General features: G+C 35.9%; 1 protein-coding gene across 8 annotated transcripts in view; it reads left to right on the forward strand.

Annotated features, from left to right (window-relative positions):
* The window catches only part of LOC112045107 (rap1 GTPase-activating protein 1), a 391,775-nt gene that overhangs the window by 331,413 nt on the left and 37,420 nt on the right, over window positions 1-22,942 (forward strand). For all 8 annotated transcript variants that reach the window (XM_052887390.1, XM_052887392.1, XM_052887391.1 and 5 more), the window contains one exon: window positions 19,056-19,248. In XM_052887390.1, the coding sequence (XP_052743350.1) occupies window positions 19,056-19,248 (193 nt within the window). The remainder of the gene's footprint in view (window positions 1-19,055; window positions 19,249-22,942) is intronic.

Below are 22,942 nucleotides of genomic sequence, written 5' to 3' on the forward strand. Positions count from 1 at the left end.
TATAAACCTTTGAAAACAAACGCCAGTGGTTTTACTTTGAACACTGTTTGAAAATGTCTGCGGCTTTATTTAATAAAGTTTTTGACGTTCTGTATACAAATATACACGTATATTTAACTGTAGATCACTATCCTGGAACATAGGGTTTTTTTAGGGTTAGAGTTGTACTTCGTATCTTCGTGGTATACAAAAATGCTATTGTATATGTCACTAAGAGTGCCAGGAGCGTGGAGGTTAGGTTTTCAAATGATCTCTTTATTTCCTTCTGACAATTTTTTCATCTGACAATCGTTATGTCAGCGTCTTCGCAGACCAAAATGACGTCCCCGATTTCTTGCGTCACCTGTACGTATACCAATTACGTCTACAGACTGATCTCAATTGTTTCTTTCTCGACACCTATATTAAGACCGGCAAGGCAAGAGTTAAGGCATCTTCTAGACAAGCGCGCTCCAACCATCATCACTGCTTTCTATCAGGCAAGATAATAGTCAAGCGCAAGTTAATTTACTCATATCATCTCTATAATATAAAAAATAATCGCTAAATGTGTTGCTAAGCGAAAATTTCGAAAACGGCTGAACCGATTTGGCAAATTATTTTTTTGAATATTCCTTGAAATGCGACAATGGTTTTTACGGAGAGTTTTTTTTTGTTTAGGGGTAGGGTTTGAATAGAGACGGGTAGGTGTAGGGGAGAAGTGCACGAATGTCAAGCGAAGTCTTACTTGGGTCCGCTAATCTTAGTCCACAAACACTCCTGAAGTCTAAACTTTACAAAAGACGCTGTGTTTTCCTAATACCTTTCAGCACTAAGTCTTGATAGGTAGAGCTTTTGATTCACCCAATACCTCCGGAAGCCTATACAAATATGCATTTAAAAAAAAGTAATCCAGATATCTCGACATCATACTTTTCAATTCAATTCGCAACACTAGATCAAACTAATAAAGCGTTCGTATAATGATCTGCGCGGTTGATTGAATCCATTGTCAATCGAAGACTAAAATTCAATCCAGCGACCTACATGGCCCGCAATACCCTGAAGCAATGCAGATGCGAGCTGTGAGCCAAATGAGCTATTATGTAAATAGGTATAAGGCTTGAACTCGCGTGTAGATAAATATTAGTGCATGGTAACGAAGATGTTATTGAATGCACAGCTGTAATATGTTCCGATATTGTTTGTTTTGGAGTCGGTCCGCATAAGTTTATGATGAATTTCATACTAGGAAGCCAGTTAAGTTTTAATTGAAAAACATGGACCTACCTGCTTAAATAAATACCTCTATCTAGCTGATATTAGTTCAGTAGCTAACCTATTCGTCTGAGGTTCGTGATGTTTCGGAGTTACTGGGTTGACTTTAAAAACAAAAGCAAACGTTAGTCAAAACACGAGAGAGGAAGCTCCTCATAATTTAAAAAAAACCTCCTCCTCCTCGAATTTGGCGGCCTCTGTGGCGCAGTGGTATGCGTGATGGATTTACAAGACGGAGGTCTTGGTTTCAGCCCTGACTGGGCCGATTGAGGTTTTCATATTTGGTCAAGGTCTGGCGGGTGGGAGGCTTCGGCCGTCGCTAGTTACTGGCAAAGACGTACCGCCAAGCGATTACCATTCCAGTACGATGTCGTGTAGAAACTAAAAGGGGTATGGATTTTCATCCTTCTCCTAACAAGTTAACACTCTTCCATTTAATATTGCATACCATCTGGTGGGATTGTAGTCAAGGGCTAACTTGTAAAGAATGAAAAAAAATCTCCTTTCAATGATCTAACGTTGATTTGTGGATAATTGCGTAACTCAATCGAATACGTTCGATAATAAATCTATACATATTATATATACGAGTAGTTTCCGAAAGAATTTGACCGTGGACAGAACATCGATAAATTCTCTATCTACAAATTTGACATTGATTTGATGAGCTATTTCATAAAACAGAGTTGTCGATCGGATCCTATCAAGTCACTCCTACCTGATACAGATGTACTAGTAATAAATGTAACAATAAAATTATTATTATTATCTGGAGCCCTGACCACCAGTTGCTTGGGCACTCAAATGTCCCGCAGCGGAAGAGTTAATTTTTTTTTTATAAGTTTTTAATAGTATTTTGTATATTTTGTATGTACTTATAACATTGTTAAAAATTAAAAAAAGAGAAATAAATGAGAGACTAAAAAAATATTAGAGGATTAGAACGCTGTATTTAAATATTTTTATTCCACCAATTATAGCGCAGTATTTATGTTCCCTCGTTAAATTAACGATGTGCATAGTCGAGTAAGAAAATGATGGGAGTCTCTCCCTAGCATTACGATTTGCATAAAGTTAGATTAAGGAATACGTAATTTACCAGATAGCCAACCACTTCTCACGCTATCCGTGTTCCGGTTGTTGGAGCCGCTTTTTGTTTAGTATAATAGAACCAATGATATCATCATCCCTAGTATATGATATCAGTCTAAATAAGATCTATTGGAAATAAAAGGCTTTTTTATTTTTCCATTTTATTTATTTTATTACATTAATGTCTATTTACCATATATCTACAGAGCATATGTACGAAGCTGAGCGGATCGCTAGTACAAAATATAGTCAGAAATTCTTTCCGTCATCACATAAAAGTTTTAATAGTGTTGCAATATGTGAGCTGGATCAAAGATAACATAGAAATATCCCGCTTTGTAAGACGTGTTCTTCACATGCATTGCGTAGTAGTATTCTCTTTACAGGTTTTCTAATTTACATCTAGTGGTTCATCTATTTTCGGTCGTTAATTACTATTATAAAAAATAAAGAATTTATGTACTGAACAATTTTAGTAGGTCACTATTTGTTTATCTATCAGCACCAGAATGTGTATTTCTTATTTGTCCAACAACAATACAGAACGGGAATCTAACGGATTGAATCGATTTTATTGGACTCGATTTGTGTTTTGCCGTCGACCATTTATTTGGTGTTGACCGCGAATTTTATGACTTGATATAATTCAATTTGGACTGATTGTGTTTATTTTGTTTCATAGTATCTTTAAAAATGCTTAGGATTTATTAGTTTTGTATCAGGCATGTATTTATAAAATCTAAGAATAACAACATTTGACTGAATTTAATACAAGCCTGTTAAGGTGGAAGAATACTTAATGAATCCATCGGATCTCTTTTGAATTGTCTTTTCTCTGAGGGTAAGAACTAGAAGGGTTATTCCCAAATCCACTATGTTGGTTAAGTGTAGATTAGCAAACTTTCCACAATTCAAGTCAGGTTGCATGTTTCTTCACGATTATTCCTGCACTATTTGAAGAAATTAGGAAATTTCAAAAAAGTACTTGAGTGAAACATCGCAATTTAAAAAATATCTACCCTGGATCCAATTTGAAAGATGCACATCTCAACCCGATACTATACAGACTAGACATTTAAGAAAATCTTGAAAAAATGTACATTTTTGGTTGATTTACAAAAATAGAAGTTCACCAAAATTATATCGGAAAGGCCCGTTAATAAAAAAAAAAGTTTTTAATTGTCTTTTGTAGAATACTGGTTATTTTGTTTACCCGTCTCCAATAAAATTGCTTTATAATGTTAATTTACAACCGCAATCATCTGTTATTTCGTGGTTATAAGATCATCACGCGTGGCCTTGAAGATTTTTCAAGAGTACAAACATTAATTTCAAGTGAGTCACCATCAAACTTGTTTGCGTTTCAAGTTTATGTCTGCAGGTGTAATTCACGCTGCCGAAATGTTATTCTACTAAAATGGGAAAAAACTGCTCAACGTTGGTCGTTTGTACACAATAGGCCTTATCTCTTTCGGCCTACAATGTGTGCCACATAACTGTTTCTGTCGTAAACCTGATACTTTGTGCTCTCGTTTGTAAACTATATAATTGCATAGCATGTATCGCCGGTCTTTTGGCGACTCATTAGAATCATATCATTATCATCATCAGTCTCTAATGATCCATTGCAGGGTAAAGACCTCGAGAGAGACATAAAGCTTAGACTTATCAGGCTGATCCAATGTTGGCGGATTTATGGTAACGATGTTTGACTTTTTAACGATCATCATTTCAAGATCAAATTACGAGTACTTACTTCATAATGTTTTTATTATTTTCAGTAAAACTATATGTTGTTAGATTTTGATATCTTTTGCATACTTTATTGTCATTAGATATTGTTTTTAAATCTTCGCATAATTTATTATCGACTTCTTTCATATAGTATTGTTCTGTTTATTTTATATTTGTTTTATGAAAATCATTTCCCTTCTTGGTTTGATGAGATTGTGAGGCAAGTTGTTTGTTTTATCTAGTCGGTTATCACAGATGTAGAGTCTACATGTTTTCAGTAGCCACATGGGAAATATCAGAAAGTCGGCTACATTATTCTCGCTAATGCGCCAGCATCTAACCAGTCGTAACGTTTTGCACATAAAGTTGACTTCGCATGGTGCATCCCTATTATTCCAAGTCCGTTTATCACTCGAGCGCTCTAATTCACAACTCGATACTGAACAGACAACTAATTCCCCGACGTAGTTTACGAAATCCGAGTCTACAATTACTATTTCGAAGCTATTCGGTTTAAAACTTTTAAAGTTGGCTAACATCTAACTATTGTGTTTCTCGTATCTTTTTTGCTCCGAATTTCTTCTCTAAATTTAAACTAATTGCGAGAACGCTTTTTTAGTTTGGAATGTTTTAATTGGATTCAGAAACATTCCTGTCTGGTGTCGTAGTGGATTATTAGGTGTTTTATTATGTACTGAATGGTCTTATTTGGCTGTTCCTCGCAATCAGAGTTCTCATATTCGTACCTCTATAATGGTATTCAAGAGCGAAGCAGATGGAAAATTAGCAGTGGTGCGTTTTTGTGACAACACAATGCCGCGATCCGGGAGCTCTGGAGCCGCTTTGTGGGAAATACTCCCGTTCACAATTATGAATTTTTCTGTATAAAGCCAGATTCACTTTACGTTGCCGTATCTGGGAGTGGTTCATTACGCGACGTGTGTTTTAATGATTCCGTCAGATAATTGTCATTTGGGAACTCGTTATGAATACTTGATGATATCTCTCATTAATTTTAATAAAGTCGAACGCAACAAGGTTACCAGTGGCACAGCGCATTCGGTCACAAAGGTGAATCTTTATTCATACAGCACTAATAAGTCGTTTGGATCGTGCAAGAAGTTACGTCATTCTTTTACCAATGAACTTCAACATGCGTCTTCGATTTGTGCAACTAAAAGTCGTATAAAAGATGCAGGAGTGCGCTGAGGGATTTTGAAACGTTTTGATATTAAATAATTAACCAAGCAAATATTTTATCTATCGCATTATTCATAAAATGTGTATTTGCATTTTCTAAATTTGCAATTATATAATCTTAGGTAAGTACTAACTCGTAACTAAGAATGTAATAATTACATGTTTAATGTTCCTTACTAGTAGAGTTCTTTTTTTTCCTATCTTCAGAATGAAGACATATTTAAACTGGGTTAAGCGGGAGACTCCAGTAAGCTCCCAGCGCTATGATTTTCTGAAAGTACCATTTATTTATACCATAAATCATTTATTGTAAATTTGACCAAACCCTTTGTACTAGCTTTCTTCTTGAAACTGTTATTAAATGTAAAACCGCATCCCATAGCATTTTAGATATACAAGTTTGTAATATTTACTTAGTGATACGAAGTTTAACCTTAGTTTCGTAGGCAAGGTACGTCATATCGAAACAGCCCTATTATTTCTATGCACTTGAATCTCGATGGTATCTCAGTGGGGAGGAGTCCATTCATCGTAGCAACGTTTAACAGAATGGATCATATTTCTTCCGAAACAGTCGAAAACAATGGCTTATTTCATTATGTATCTCATTATTCTAATTCTTAGAACAATGATGTTTTGTTTTGATAGTAATTGAAATATTGTTCCTGACTTTTGTTATTTCAGATTAGTTTCTTAGTTATGCATAATTTACTTTTAACTCTTTTCAACTCTCTTCTCTTTCACTGTGTCAAGAGTGGATCATAACTGATTAACTCTATTATTGTGTATGGCTGCATGTAATTCGAAAGAGATTAAAAAAAAGAGAATTATTTTTCGTTACGGAATTAGCTCAGAATGCAGAAAAACACATTAGAATTGTTTTATGCAAAGTTTAAAATGAAAATTCCTGGTCTAGCAACTAGTCAAACAATATTTTATAATATAACAGGTTTACAATTAATCGTTAACTTGACTCATCAGTATAAATCACTTCATTGTTTTAATAGAAGTTACGTCTTAACAATACACGCATTTTACAAGGCGATATAAAATGAATCTAACCTTCAACTTGTACCAATAACGCGGAATTCAATCAACAGTTATTTCACTTAACTATTTCCCTTTGTCCACAGTTCTTTTTTATCTGGACACATATTTGTTTTTGCTGTTCCAAAAAGGTTTGATAAAGAAAGAGCAAATAGTGTGCGAGCAAGCGGTTACAAAAACTTGGACTGATTAAGCTTGAGGTTATTTAGCAACTTTTTGTCTTGTCACACTACTGGTTGCTTAGACAGCCATTGCTTGAATACTTTGGGCGGACTACACTTTTGTAAAGAGGACTATTTCATTGATTGTTGGTACCTACTGAAGAATTTAATGGCGGGGACTAAGCAGAAACTCACAACAAATTCGGTCAGATATTTTTATTTTGTCGTCAGTGAAGTACTCGTAAATAATCTAACCAACCTAACTTTACTAACTTTTAGTTAGGAATTACTTCTCAACCTTTATTATCGATTATATAATGCTAATATTTTATCGATTATAATAGTTTTGTTCTGTGTATTTTGATATCCGGTCAATCACCAAAACGATCATTATCTATAGGTATCATTCAGCAATTCAGTAAAGGATGTCCTTTACTGTATTGTTGAATCCCAATTTTGTATGGAGGCTGGGCCTTTATTCTGAGTGTCAAGAACAACAAATTATTTTTATTTAAAAACACCATAAAATATAAAGCTTTCTAACCTAAAATAAAAAAAAATTTGAAACCCGCATTTTATTTTAATTATTATTATAATTTTTTTTTTAATTATCTGACAACATTAATTAAGAATTTTGTTCATCGCAAAATGCTCGTTTTTTTTTTCAAAATCATAAATAATAAAGGCCCATTTTGGGACATGTCCATTGTATTATATCGTTAAATGACCTTTACTTTTATTAATTTTTACAATAATAGCAAACCAATTAGCAGTTTAAATAAAATGTTGCATAATATAATGTTACAATTATAGGATTCCATATACAACAACATAATTAATAAAAAGCGTAATTGTCTTTTCTTACACATTACGCTTACTACGTATCTCTTTTCTGTGAGATTTTGAAGATGTACTTTCAGACGTCTCGTTCATATTAAGTCACGTCGGAAGTCCCGCGGTCTCGCTGCTATGGTTTCGCGAAGGTGCAACTAACGCTTTACGTTCGCAACGTTCATTTACCGCTTCGATAAACGCAATTACAGCGTCTTACTGAGAGTTCTCTTTTCTCTCTAGCTTTTTTAACGTTAACTTCTCGACTTTCTGCTCTGAAATTATGTCAATGAGTTCTCGTTTTCTCCAGGGCACCAAACTATTCACACTTTCTATTAAATAAGTTGCATGTTTATTATGTTTACCCATTTTGGGTGTCTTTCACTTACTTTGTTAGAGATAATGATGTTTTTTTTATTATGGTTTCATTTCCTGTAAAATAGCGTGAATTTTGTTATTACTTTATTTTGAAAGTTTAGTTTATTTTTTCTTTTTAGTTTTGTTAGTTACTAGTTGTTTGCTAGTTAGTTTAGTTTAGTTTAGTTTATTTGGGTCTGCTATTGAGGTTGTACAGTAGACATATCTTTATTTTATATAAACATTACTATTTTTAAATTATTTTGAGTAAGAACTCTGTGTCTCCACTTTTGTATACTGAGATATAGACCCAATATTTTCAAGTCACCCTAAAATACGCTACACAAAGCGAGATATCCTTATCTGACATTATTATAAGCTATTTAGCACACACTTTCAAGATTATAGTCACTGCGGGATACATTTTGTGTTGGTAAGCAGCTCAAGAAGGATCCAGAGATACGGAATAAGAAGAAATGTATATTTCAAGACTTCACTAACTTTGTAGTTGTTGCTTTTTATTGCTTCAGTAGAAATTTCGAACTCCGCCATTGATTTTTGATGGTTGTTCATGTTATAAAGTTAACTTAAAATGGTTTCACTTTTTTTATTTAGTTTTTAATTATATAGATAATTTTAGTAGTTATAACATACAGGAATTTCATAACTTCAAAATATGATCTATATGATTCTTGATGATCATTTGCGTGCAATCTTATAAATTAATTTTGAGTATTTCTTTCATCATTATTTTTTATTCGCTCAATTAATGGCTACTTTCGACGGATAATGTTCTAACATCCAGCTGAAACAGTAAAAGTACGTGTACCTCTAATTGGTACGTGAATAGCATCGTTACGAATACATCTGAAGCAAAACAATAGAGCGCATATCCTGTTCAATGGAGTAAAGAGATGAGAATATGAGCCGACCACGCGCTTTATTAATAGAATTTTGTATTTAATGACGTTCTTCGTTTTCTGGAAAATTTCATTGTTCTTTGCAAGTAGCTCTTGTTGTTGACAATCGTATTGCACTTCTAAATGGTTATGATTCTGTATATTATGGTAGTACCTCATTACTCATCATCATTATCAACCCATTTTCGGTTCACCACTGAACTCGAGTCTCGTCTCAGTATGAGAGGGGTTAGGATAATAGTCCACCACGCAAGGCCAATGTGGATTGGCAGACTTCACACACGCAGAGAATTTAAAAAATCTCTGGTATGCAGTTCCCTCACGATGTTTTTTCTTCATCGTTTGAGACACGTGATATTGAATTTCTTAAAATGCACATAAAAGTTAGAGATGCATGCCGGATCCGGATCAAAGGCGGGCTATATCGACTGGGCTATCACGGCTTTTTATAAATCCTACAATGCGCCTATGTAATTTTACGTAAAGTTACTACGTTATCAAATTTGGCTTGAGAACTATGCCACAATAGATATTTTAATTATTGTTTTGGGCTTACCTTGTCCCATATAGTGTATCTATACTTATATATAAAAGCGAAAGGTCACTCAACACGAAATCTCGAAAACAGCTTGACTCACAAAGATCAAAGGCCGGTAGGTAATCTATACTCATAGTTAGTAGACGTCCGCTAACAACTGACATGTGATTCCACTAATTTATACTCGCCGATGTAATGTTCGCCTATAACAACTGTTATTACAATATGAACTTTATTTCTAAGGAATGCCTAAACTAAAATGTCATTAATAACGAAGTTTCCATGGAAACCAACGATGTCACAGCGCTGCAAGATGTCACAGAATAAGGCCGGATTAAGGAAGTCTAAAGGCAGACAAAGTCGTGGGCATCCGCTAATCCTATTAAACTTAAAGTTTTATAACAAGAAATGCAAGATAATAAGAGGAAAAAATCAACAATACCTAATTATTTTTTTCTCTAGAATCAAGCGTTGTAACAGAATAAAGCTCTAAAAAGGTTTCCAGCTTATCATTAGTCGTGTAATGTTTGATGTTAGATAAAACGGTTCAGGTTTATTTAATGCTAACACGTGCCTTAAATTACGATACATTGTTATCGTGGTAATAGGGTTGCCTTTTTCTTAGAATTAATACACTTTAGTATGAAATCTTATGCACCGACGCTCATATTGGTTCAACTAAACTTGGGTGAATGCCATACATTCACCCAAAATAGTGTCAGGTATAGCTTTACAAAAACATATGCTTAGAACAGAGGAGATTTTTAATTAAGAAGAAGAAGAAGAAAAACGTTATTGCACATAAAGCATATAATAAGAGAAAAAAGAAAACAGTAACAAAAAAAAATACATGTGCTAAAACAATGTCTTACCCCTGATGACAGAAACTTAGAAAAAAATAAGCAGGACAGTGCAACATGTTTAACTTAAAATGAAAAAAGTATTAAGTATTGAGTGTGTTCGTTATAGTTATCATATTAGATATCAGTTATCTGATGACCGGTACAAATTTCTCCGAGATAACTGAACTGATTTACTTAATTTCTATCTCCTCAGTCATCAGTATGCAATAGTAATAATATCCTGTCTGTTCCCATAGCCTATTAATACTATTGTACAAATTTATTAATATTCCAATTCCTTCATCAACAGGATGCATGACTTCAACTTCTGTGTGTACTCAAAATATTGTAAATGGCAATGGATATCGCTTTTTCGAAATATTTAGCGCAATTATTGTTTTTGAAAAGGTTTTAACCGTTGAATCTTAGTTTTTAATTTATCATCATCATCATCATCAATACGTCAATTGCTGGACATAGGCCTCTTGTATGGATCCCTGCAACCCGCTTGATGTCCTCGGTCCATTTAGTGAGGAGTATACCAACACTTTGGTATGGAATTGCCATTTCAGCACCTCGGAACCCTAACGTTCTTCCGCTCTTCGAACTATGTGCCCTGCCCATTGCCACTTAAGCTTCGCGACTCGCTGAGCTGTGTCAGTTCTTCTGTGAATCTTTTCCTTTCTGATTCAATCACGCGGAGAGACTCCTTATTCATCACGTTTTAGCGTTCCGGTACGATGCCGTGTAGAAACCGAAAGGGGTGTGGATTTTCATCCTCCTCCTAACAATTTAGTCCGCTTCCATCTTAGACTGCATCATCACTTACCATCAGGTGAGATTGAGTAAACCCGCTGAGCTCGCATCACCTTTTATTATAATCGTGTGCTTAATATTTTCCTTGCGTGTCTCATTTCCACTTTACAGTTGCGATATCGTAATATTTATATTGTGCATGTGTGGCTTTAACGTATGTTTGAAGTGCATGCTCGCGACTTGTTTGAACATGCAGGCAAATTAAAGGTAAAATATAGCTAATACTTAGGCACGAACAAGCTCACTGTATATTATTGTACCTTATTGTATGACCCTCAGGGTCATACAATAAGGTACAATAATCTGTGGTTTTTTGTGTCATTTAGATTTCAAGTGTTTATCTTATGTTCGGTCGTTATGTTATTGATTACTAGCAATCCGTGTGGTAAACCCTGCCTCCTATAGTTCTGCATTCTATATCTTGAGTTAAGTTAAAATTTTCTGCAACTATGCTATTTTTCACTTCTTAATTACATATTTATGAAGTGATACGAATAACTTTGTTCTACCGTCCATCAATTGGTTTTTCTTTCAACAGCCGCGTGACGCAGTGGGTAGGGTAGCTCCTGAGAAGAATATAAATCTATATATATGTATAAATGAGTCTTGAATTCCTAAGCTATTCTCGGCTCGGATATATATTCGCGGATCGGCTGAACCGCTTTCGCTAATGCTTTTTTTTAGAATACTCCTTGAAGTACTAGGGTAGTTCTTATGGAGAGTTTTTTTTAAGGTAGGGGTAGGGTAGGGTTAATGTAGGGGTCGGGTAGAGGTGGGGGTAGGGAAGAAGTGCACAAAAGTAAAAGCGAAGCTTGACCGGGCTGCTAGTTTTTATTATAAAATCAGCCATCTTAGTACCCATTACACAAGCTACGTTTTCTTTGAGGCTACGCTAACTTTAAGAATATTTATTAATTATTTATTTTACTCGTTCTTTATAATATCTTAACTGGCTAAGCTATGTTGAAAAGAATGCCGTTTAAAAAAAATAGAAAACTATCAATAGTAAGTTAAATTCACGTATCATCAAAATAATTCCTTTTGTAAATTTTCCATTAGGTACCATTGAGCATAAAATTTCCTTTCGGCGACTGCAATCGTTCACAGCAATACATCGCCTATAACTACATACAGACGTCTATCGTCCTATGCGTCGAGGCAATTTACTTTCTATCACGAACCAATCGCCCGTTGGTCGGTCTTCCTCAAAGCTTTTCCGTTTAGTTTGTGATTTTTCTATGCAGATACGATTCCGTCGAAACATCGTCGTATTTGAAACTGCTACCAAAGTCAACTTGATTAAAATGTTCAAGAGTCTACTAAAAGTGTAAAATCAGAATTTTTTATAAATAATTTTAATTATGGAATGGAGGAAAAAATTAAAAATAAATATACAAATAAAAGCACGTTTTTGTTTTGTTTTTTTTTTTATACTAACATATGTATAATAGTTAACTACATGAATATATCTATCCCCTGAATTGCTTAATTAACTATTTTACAGGTAGACTGTTAGGAGTTGATACGACATTAGTCCATTGGATGGAGTTCGAACCCATGCCTTCCCAGCGTGAGTCCGGCCCCTTTGCCGTTGATTTTTTTTTAAATTCTCTACAAGTTAGCCCTTGACTACAATCTCACCTGATGGTAAGTGACGCAATCTAAGACGGAAGCGGGCTTGTTAGGAGTAGGATAAAACCCACACTCCTTTTGGTTTCTACGAAAGTACATATCGGTACGCTAATCGCTTAGCGGTACGTCTTTGTCGTAACTAGCCACGGCCGAAGCCTCCCACCAGACAAGGCTTGAAGCTTGCTATTATTAAACTATTCATAGCATTTCCGTATGCGGTTTCTGCCTACAGTACCAAGTATAATTTCATTTTTGTGTTTAACAGCAAGTATATTGGTTCTCCATCATGTTCACGTCACATGCAAGCGATCCAACTTGTTTGCCAAACTTTACGTGTTCGACAAACTATTTAATCCCGACTATATTCGACGTGTTTGTCAAATAAACACGTGCGCCGGATATTTTAATTAGATTGTGTTTGCCAAACCATGCTTGGTCTGATTTTACAATCAGCCGAAACAGATGTTTAGTGGGAAAACCATTGCATGCAATAAAATCAATCATATAAAAATATTCGGTTTTTCCGAAGGAGTCTTGTTACAAAAATCTGCTTATCAGCAGCTTTATTAATCAATGGATAGTTGATTTTATTTATTTATTATCATTTTACAGTATTGAAACAAACATTTACAGCATCAACATAAACCACAGTTGGTTTTTCTGACCACTGCTAAACTTACGATATATCTATATTACTCCGCGCGGTTTTACCCGTGTGGTTCTCGTTCTCGTAGGAATACGGGGATAATATATAGCCTATAATCTTCCTTGATAAATGGGCTATCTAACACGGAAATAATTTTTCAAAACGGACTAGTAGTTTCTGAGATTAGCGCGTTTGAACAAAAAAACCAACAAAGTGTTCAGTTTGTTTGTTTTTTTGCTTTGAGTAGACTAGTTTTATCCTAAGATCATAATAATAAGACCTATTCTATAATAAATATATTATTTATAATGATATTCTCCGTAAAAACGAATCCGTGCGGCAAATACTAGGCACGACTAATAGCCCTTTACGCACTTCTTTCACTGCTAAATCGATGCATCATCAATTTCAGAATTATACATTTTGCTCAATAATCACTAAATATTGAAAAACAGATCATCCAATGTCTCTGTCTATTCCATTTTTAATCATGAGCTTGTTTCAGGGCAGCATAAATCATACTGCGGAAATTATAGGTGTAAGGTCTCTTGTCCTTAATGTAATAGCAGTAAGACATCGTCTCACCACTACACTATAATGGCCAGCAGCACATGTCCGCCTCCTCTCGATGCCAGAGACAGACTGCCTGCTTTGCCCCACTACCGGTGTATATATACACAAACACTACAATAGGTATTATAGTAGTTATGGAAATCCCCGTTCGCTAAATATGAACATGCATAGTCCCCAGTCCGAACCACAAGTTTCCTGTCATCTAATACATAATACATGCCATTGTTCACATTTGTACATGCAATTAAAATGCAATTTATATTCAAAGGTACCGAATTCAGTAACCAAAGTTTTGATTAAAGGAGATGTGAAATTCATGCGCGCTGCACTTGATGTGAGGTAATTTAGTTTTGAACTATGTTAACGTAGTGCGCCTACTTAGGGCGGGAGCACACGATGCGTTGCGGCGCCGCATCGCAAAGATTGCGCTTTATCAGCGGGTACACAACCGGTGCGGCGCCGCAATGTCGCAGCGTCGCCGTAGCAGCGTTGGACAGTCTGTTAATAAAGTAATGTTGTGACACATAAACAACTGAGCGGTGCTCCGACAACACCTATAATATCGTATCAATGAAACTCGAATTTATTTTTAATGCTATTTTCATTTAGCAATGGGGATGATGACTTATACATAAAAAGCAGAGATGGTCTGGATATTTACAAAATAAATCATCACCTTTAACAACCGATGGACGTCCACTGCTGGACATAGGCCTCTTGCATGGACTTCCAAACAAAATGGTCTCGAGCCGCGAGCATCAGCTGCGTCCTTACAAAATCACCGCAAAAAGTGATCCGAGAGAGATCTTTAACTCCATTACATATTTATGTATATACAGTTTTAACACTTCCTGGTTTGTGTGTCCTCGATGTTGTAGACGATATTTAGCTATTATTTGTTTAAATAACGTTCGTTGTTGACCAGAACTAACTGTGAGATGTGGAAATTTCATCTTTTGAGCGCCTCATTTTTCATGACCTAGTAACATATCTAACAGTATTAAACATCATTGTTATATGGAGCAAAGGCTTACAAACTTTCAGTCTTCCTAAAATGTGGAATGTCTGGTTATCGTAGGCCTTTCCATTAATATCGAACGCCTGTACAGAAAACGTGTGCTGGTAATATTTTATACTCACGCCGCTAATGAAGCGAGTTTCATTAATGAAATTCTCCAAATTGTAGTGGTAAGGGGTCGATCTAAAAATTTGCCCAACTTTTAATGAGAACGCAAGATGGCGCCTTGCGTGTCGTTTAATCAGTATTGCTGATATTAATTATTATACTCGTAATTTGCTTTTAAATGGAGGGGAAGGGATTATTTCTGTTCTCTTTCCATGACTTAGTTTGTTTTTGTAGGATGTGTGTATAAGTAAGTAGGTACCTACTTATTGTAAATATTTCTAACATGCCTGCTACTAATCTGTTTCTGATGAAATTTTCTAATTTAAACTCTTAATTCTAAAGATTTTTGTTCGAAAAAATTATTGAATTCATCTAGAAGACTTCATTTTACGCATAAAATTAAATGAAGCCAAATCTCTTCAATCTTCAAGCTATATTCGGGGACTGTAAATTTTTTCGGGATAAAAAGCATGTTCTTCTCTTAGGTGCAAGGTTAATTTTTGGCATTTATATATAATCTATACAAAATTTCATCCAAATCGGTTTTAGCGGTCTACCGACAGACTGATTGATTTTAAAATTTATAATATTAGTATGGATTCTACGTAAAACCATTGAATTTACATAACAATATTTTATAATAAAATGCGATTTTACAAAAAAAAGCGTCTAGGTAAGATCTTAAGTTATAACACGTGTATTAAGCATTACCAGTCAATAACACTAATACCCTGGGAGCCTGTCATCAGGACGCGAAACCTTACGTGGACAGTTATTTGACACGTATCTACAATCCATAGAGTTACAAGAACTAGTGTTTAGACAATTAGTTAATTATGCTTATTTAATATTGTTATTATGATATTAACACTATATTAGAAGTTTCCGGCTTCGTTAGAGCTGGCACACACTTGTCGAGGCGTTTCATTTCTAGATTGTGTGAGAAGAAAAAGACATTGAATGTCTGTATTTTGTTAAATTTGCTAAAAATTTGATTAGGTTAACAAAATGAGCAGGAGAATAAGTAAAAACATTTTTTTTAATTTGCTTATTTAGGCTAATCTATTGAACTATTCAATGCATTTTATATAATGGTTTTACGAGATGCCAGAAGCTTGAGGCGGTTTTGTTTTATAGATCGGGCAAGGCAAAAGTTACCGAATGAAAAACAAAATTCCACCCGGATGTTTTTAACTACCCACATAAAATGACCCAAATATAATATCAGTTTCAATTCATTGTATTTTATTCATTAAAAAAACACTCTTCATTCAATAAAAGAAGCAAAGACTTCCTAAATACTTTATTTTAATGTTTTAAAAGAAGCACTTATAATTTATTAAAAAAAAAGCACAGCTTCTTTCCTAAGTACTTTATTAATACCCATTTCAATCACCAGCAAAACACACATCAATAGGAATCGATGCGGAAACTCGAATCATAAATCTATAAACGATAAACACCATGAAAAGTTTTCCTCTAGAAGCCGGAAGCATTAGCGGGCCGTTGACAGCGTGGAACAAGTAGCGTGGAAAATGTCGAGAATTTTCACTTTGATCAAATTAAACTTACGTCACTATACGAATGTTTAGTTTACTCACGCAACCGCTGAAATCTAATATAGCAGCATTCCTTCAGTTGGAATGGATTTATTGCTTTATACTGCTTTATTTAATCTTTACCTGTTGACAGAGTTGAAAAATAAAATCTTCAACATGTAAATAAAAATAAAATACATTTAAATAAAAGTGATAGCCCGGTGGATATGACCTCTGCCTCCGATTCCGGAGGGTGTGGGTTCGAATCCGGTCCGAGGTATGCACCTCCAACTTTTCAGTTGTGTGCATTTTAAGAAATTCAATATCACGTGTCTTAAACGGTGAAGAAAAACGGCCGGTCTCCGCGGCGCAGTGGTATGCGCGGTGGATTTACAAAACGGAGGTCCTGGGTTCGATCCCCGGCTGGGCAGATTGAGATTTTCTTAATTTGTCCAGGTCTGGCTGGTGGGAGGCTTCGGCCGTGGCTAGTTACCACCCTACCGGCAAAGACGTACCGCCAAGCGATTTAGCGTTCCGGAACGATGCCGTGTAGAAACCGAAAGCGGTGTGGATTTTCGTCCTCCTCCTAACAAGTTAGCCCGCTTCCATCTTAGACTGCATCATCACTTACCATCAGGTGAGATTGCAGTCAAGGCCTAACTTGTAAAGATTAAAAAAAAAAATCTATTCTATTATATTCAAAGATAGAGAAGGTAACTGAACAAACTTTATGCCACTTTTTATCCTGGAAAAACCTATGGATTCCGCGAGATTAGCGAAAAAGCTGAATTTCATGCTGGCTAAGTCTCGGATGTTCTCTAGTAAATGATTTTAATAAAAATTAATTAATTAATATTGTTAATTTGATTGAATGGTCTTACATACTTGACACTATTATTTTTAGAAAAAAATATTTAAGTAAGTAAAAAAGAAAATAAATATATTCAAGTTTTAAAGTTACAAACAGTATCCTGTCCTAAAGACAGCATGTCTGTCTGTTACCCTTAAAAAAGAAAGGGTGTACAGCTCAGCATAATACCGTGTTTTATATACAAGCATAATACACGGAGCTGATTTTTTTAAGTGCTTACGTAGAGCTATTTTAGATCTACGTAAGTTAAAAATGATGTCTTGCTCAATAATTGTCGTTAAAGTGGAAATGGCACAGAACTCGTGGTCGAGTTGTATAAATTCATATTAAGACCGCTTGCCGCTTTGATGCACGGAAGTTTTAACTTCGGCGGTTATAAATAACTAACGTTTTCTATATTAACCGCGTTCTTACAAAATTTACGATTTTCTCTACTTGATATAGAACGATGTCGAAAAATTTGTCGTCTACGTTAGATGTATTGGAACTATTTTAATGTTTGATTAAAAAAAGACTAAGACAGTTAAGAGTGGACTTGGACTAAAAGGTTATATTAATGGCCGTGTACAAAACAATTAGATACTCGTACTTAATTATTATTCCGCCTAAGATTCTAATGGAGTAATCTAGTAAAATATAGAAGATTTTTAGTACAATTTTCATTTCTATATCATTCTAAAATTTGGTCTAAAGTGGGCCCAATTTCAGATATTTTTAATTTTTCACATGACTTGTTTTTTTTTTTGCTGAAAGGTCGTACATCTATTGGCGTACGAGATAGTAACTGTGAAAATAATCAAGCATGTTATAAGCGATGTGCTTAAGATAAATGATCTTCTTGTCCAGTACGTAAAGTCAAATCTACTGCAATAAATTTGCTTATAGTCTTATACATGCCTAAACAACTTCATTGAATTTATAATAGTACAAAAAAAAAATTCATAGCTTGTTTTCGGTAAAGACGAGATAAGGTTTTTACCCCGAGTTCTTGAACTCCGATCGTGTTGTATGTAGCGGCTTACTTCAAATCATTCCGCCATTTGCGTTTAGTAAATAAGTGATATTCGTGGTTCGGTGACCCTTCACCGTGGGATTCTATTGTGGTAACAGTACCTATCACTGCGCGCAAATTAGTTAAAGTAGTTACAAGTCTGAGGACACAGTGTTTATTCACACCGCGATTCCACCACAAAAGGAGGCCACAGAATTGAATTTGGTACAAGCTTCGCATTTGTGTGAGGTTTTGAAAGTTTTACGGTTGAGTAGTTTGGGAAACGGTTCACAATGAGTCCAAATGGGCTTTATGATTTGAAACTATCATAAGAACTGGCTTGGCCTTCTATAAAGTTACAATGTAAAACGTTTTCATGACAAAAATACTTTCCTTCGAATGACACCGAATGAGAAAATAACATACCAGTAAGGTGACACTGGGGTACCATGTTACTTGACTTTCATCGTGCGCAGAATTTTAATAAAAATAATCACCTATTATGAAACTAAAGTCACTGATATAGCTCAGCGAGTTGCGAAGCTGAAGTGGCAACGGGCAGGCCACATAATTCGAAGAGTCGGGGTCCCAAGGTGCTGGAATGGTGACCCCGCACCGGAAAGCGCAGTGTTGGTCGACCCCCCACTAGGTGGACCGAAAGCATCAAGCAGGTTGCAAGGAGCCGCTGGATGTTGGCGCCTCGAGACCGTTTTTTTTGAAGTCCGTCCGTGAAGTTTTGAAGGCCTATGTCCAGCAGTGGCATCCATCCATCGGCTGATAATGATGATGATGATGAAACAAAAATTCTAGCTGCAACTACATTGGTTCATCTATTCTCTTTATGATTAGGTATACAATGTTTCACCTTATCTATTCCTTGCAGGTGTCCCGACCGACCGATCGTCGGCCCGTCTCCGTAGGCGCGGCCAGCTCTGGCAGGCATTCGTACCTGCAGGACAGAGTCCCGGAGCCCCATGGCCCGCCGTCCTCGCCTGGTGCGGTCGCCGCACAACGACGCAACGCCGCCGCTTGCCAGGCTAGCCGGCTATTGCTGGAAGAAACTTTGGCTAGGCCAGGTATGTACACTGAACTTTCATCATTCACTAGTGATGTGCATTTTATGAATGCAGTAATGTACTGCTTGTCTTGTAGTATCATTACGAACCCATATTGGAGAAGGAATTTTCCATTTTGTATATCTTTTTTTAGAATTTAAACTATCGTGAGTGTTATTCATATTAATTGATTATGAAACACGGCTAAAACTCACGTGATATTACGTCGGAGTATGCCCGACTAGTTTCGAACCCATACGGGGCCCTTAGTTTGTATATCTTTATGTAAACTACCTACCCTAGGTATAAAACTATGTGCACGCCACTATATATCATCATCATCATGCGTTGGACGTCTACTGCTGGGCATACGCCTATTGTTTGTACTTGTACTAAGTGATAGTTGGAGTCCCATGGTGGTCCCTATCACAGCGAGCCACTGTTGGCGGCTCGAGACCGTTGTGCTTTAAAGTCCATGCAAGGGGCCTTTGTTTAGCAGTGGACGTCCATCGGCTGATAGTGATGATGATGATGAATAAAGCAATAGCATCTTCCCAATGCCACCACAGCCTGAACTCCTTACTTGCCTTCTGTACCAGTACGTAGCTATAAGAACATGAGCTGACAAACTATAGCTTTTATAAAATGACAAAGGTGTGTCCAACACAGATTCTTACTACCACTATAAAGAGTTGCAATTGATGCGTTTTCGTTCAGTGGATCAAGCAGTTGTATTGGCTTTAATTAATGCTATCATTTTGTTATTGATTAGACACAGCTCTGATTAAGTATCTCCTAACTTAACCATTTGAATATTTATATTCCAAAATAATTGTCTTAATCAAATTAATAACGTCGTTAATCTAACGGTATACAAAAATATTTCATAGTTCGCTCGTTTTTGAGATGAATACAATTTGATAAAACTCGTTCGTGATCTGCGCCGCAATAAAATACCCAAAGCTAACGCACGACTGCAATTGTTGAAAGGTCAAGTATCACAGTTCCAGAACAATATTATTTTTATGGAGAGTATTTTACTATTGTTGTCCTGAAGAGACACTAGAGTTCAGAGTATATTGTAATTTATTTATGACAACAATTTCCTTACTATAAAAGTTGGAATAAAAGAGAATTGTTTGTTGTTTGGAGTTTCTCTGCGTGATCGAATCAGAAATGAGGCGACCTCAGACGAACCAAAGTCACTGACATAGCTTAACCAGTCGCGAAGCTGAAGTGGCAGTGGGCAGGGATAGTTCGAAGAGCCGATGGACGTTGGGGTCCCAAGGTGCTGGAATGGCGACCCCGCACCGGAAAGCGCAGTGTTGATCGACCCTCCACTAGGTGGACCGAGGATATCAAGCGAGTTGCAGGGTTCCCTGCAACTCGCTTGATATCCTCTCTCTCGCTGGATGCTGGCGGCTCGAGATCGTTGTGCTTGGAGGTTCATGCAAGAGGCCTATGTCCAGCAGTGGACGTCTATCGGCTGATAAGGAGGGTTTGTTTACTTTACGATCTTTTTGGCACATTTGTTGTATAACCGAGACGTCCGATTCGATTCCCGGTTAGTCAGGTTTGGTTTGATGGGTTTCGGTCGTGGCTAGAGTATTTACCTTTTCGACTAAAACTTAAGCGAAGTCAATAAACGTTCCGGTCCGGAGCTGCTAATTAATGCTCCTTTCATAGATCTCATTATCTACATTATCACTTATTTTGAAGTGAGATCACAATCAAGCGCGTTTTGTGAGACTGAAAATTCTCTAAATTTCACATTTTCAATATTAAAAATTAATTTATATACGTTTTTATGGTCATCTATTTGCAAGAATGACAACAAAACAAACCAAATTAATTACCATCTTGATTAGATCAGTCTCTATTTATAGCGTGCAGAGGTCGGACCTCTTTTAACCTGTTCAATTAGTAGGTGTTACAGACGTCAATAAATTAACGAATGCAGTCACATTAATATATCAAAATCGTCAATTTTGAAATCGCCATCCCATGACGCAGAGGAACCAAAGTCACCGAAATAGCTCAACGAGTCGCGAAGCTGAAGTGGCAATGGGCGGGCCACATAGTTCGAAGAGCTGATGGACGTTGAGGTCCCAAGTTGCTGGAATGGGAACCCCGCACCAGAAAGCGCAGTGTTGGTAGACCAGGTGGACTGACAACATCGGAACCCGTGATTTTGAATTAAATCATCTTTCTACTTGCATCTTGCATATCTAGGTTTGCTTTACAATCATTCGACATTACTCCGATATATCTCGCCTCTCCTTATAAATTCCTTAACTAGTCGCTACAGTTAGTTCAGATTCAAGTTAGTAATTTTTATACTTCTTTTAAATTCTACTCGAGTTTGAAAAACCCTTAATATGTAGTCGTTTCATAGTCATTACGTACACTAATATTCCGTTGATTAGCTAACGCCCGCGATTTCGTCCGCGTGGAATTCTGTTTTTATCAAATCCCGCGGGAACCATGGATTTTTCCGGGATGAAAAGTAGCCCATGTGTTTATTCAAGTAAAATTTTTATCCATTCAAAGCTTCAGCCAAATCGCTTCAGTAGCCGCAGCGTGAAAGAGGAACAAACATACTTACACTTTTACCTTTTTAATATTACTGTGATTCCCTTTTTGACCGTAGTCAGAAATTTAGCCAAATACATTCGTTTAGATACCTGGTGTATACCTTCTGTCTAGCTTAAGACAGTGGAAAACTTTCGTTCTCTTTCAAAAGACTCTTTGTCCATTTAGGAAGTATATTTGGTTACTTTTACTTTTAAACACCTTCAAAACTTAAAAATAACTTTCGCTATTCGCAACATCTTTCGAGCCATTGTGCAAAATAACTCTCGTTAACTGTCTGTTAGCCATTTAGATTTACATGGAGAAAGTTAAAAAATCATGAGAACGAAGTGTGAAAGTGCATCGCTTTTGAATTAGATCATGACTAATGACGTGAAAAACAAAAAAGGAAAGATCTACATTGTAGATCCATTTTTGAAGTCGGATTTTGTAAGCTTATGTAAGTATATTACACTTCCATCTCTCCGTCGTCTCCATCATAGAAGTCTCGTAGTAAGATTTAACTTAGTAATGGATCACTTACCTACCGCAAACAGATCTTTCCTTTTCACATTAAAAATGTAAAATATGTTATAATATGTATGTTATTAGGACTAAATAATATTGTCTGTTATTAGGATTAAATAATATTGTAAAAGAAAATTGACATACTATATTAAATTGACATATATATTAGTTAAATGTCTAGGTATTTCAATAATTTTACCACATTCTAGCAAATAAAATTATTATGATTCGATTTGATATTAATAAGATCGAGTTCAAAGCTATGACTGTGACACTTGAACATTTATACGCAATCATCATTAACCCATATTCGGCTCACTGTTGAGCACGAGTCTCCTCTCAGAATGAGAGGGGTTAGGCTTATAGTCCACCACTTATAGATCGACAGACTTCACACACGTAGATAATTCTCGTCCAGGAAAAAGGGCGCTTAAAAGAAAAATATAAATAGGTTTCTTATAAAACCTGATTATAATTATGATAAAATATTATCAAGAGACGAAGTCTATTTGCCAAGAAGCGAACTACTGATTGTTGCTCAGACAAAGTGCAAACAAAAATGTCCGCTCCGCTGCTAGTTACTTGATTAAAGCCTTAATTAAATTAGGTGGCAGAG

This window comes from Bicyclus anynana, chromosome 19 (genome assembly GCF_947172395.1).
Source record: "Bicyclus anynana chromosome 19, ilBicAnyn1.1, whole genome shotgun sequence".
Lineage (NCBI taxonomy): Eukaryota > Metazoa > Arthropoda > Insecta > Lepidoptera > Nymphalidae > Bicyclus > Bicyclus anynana.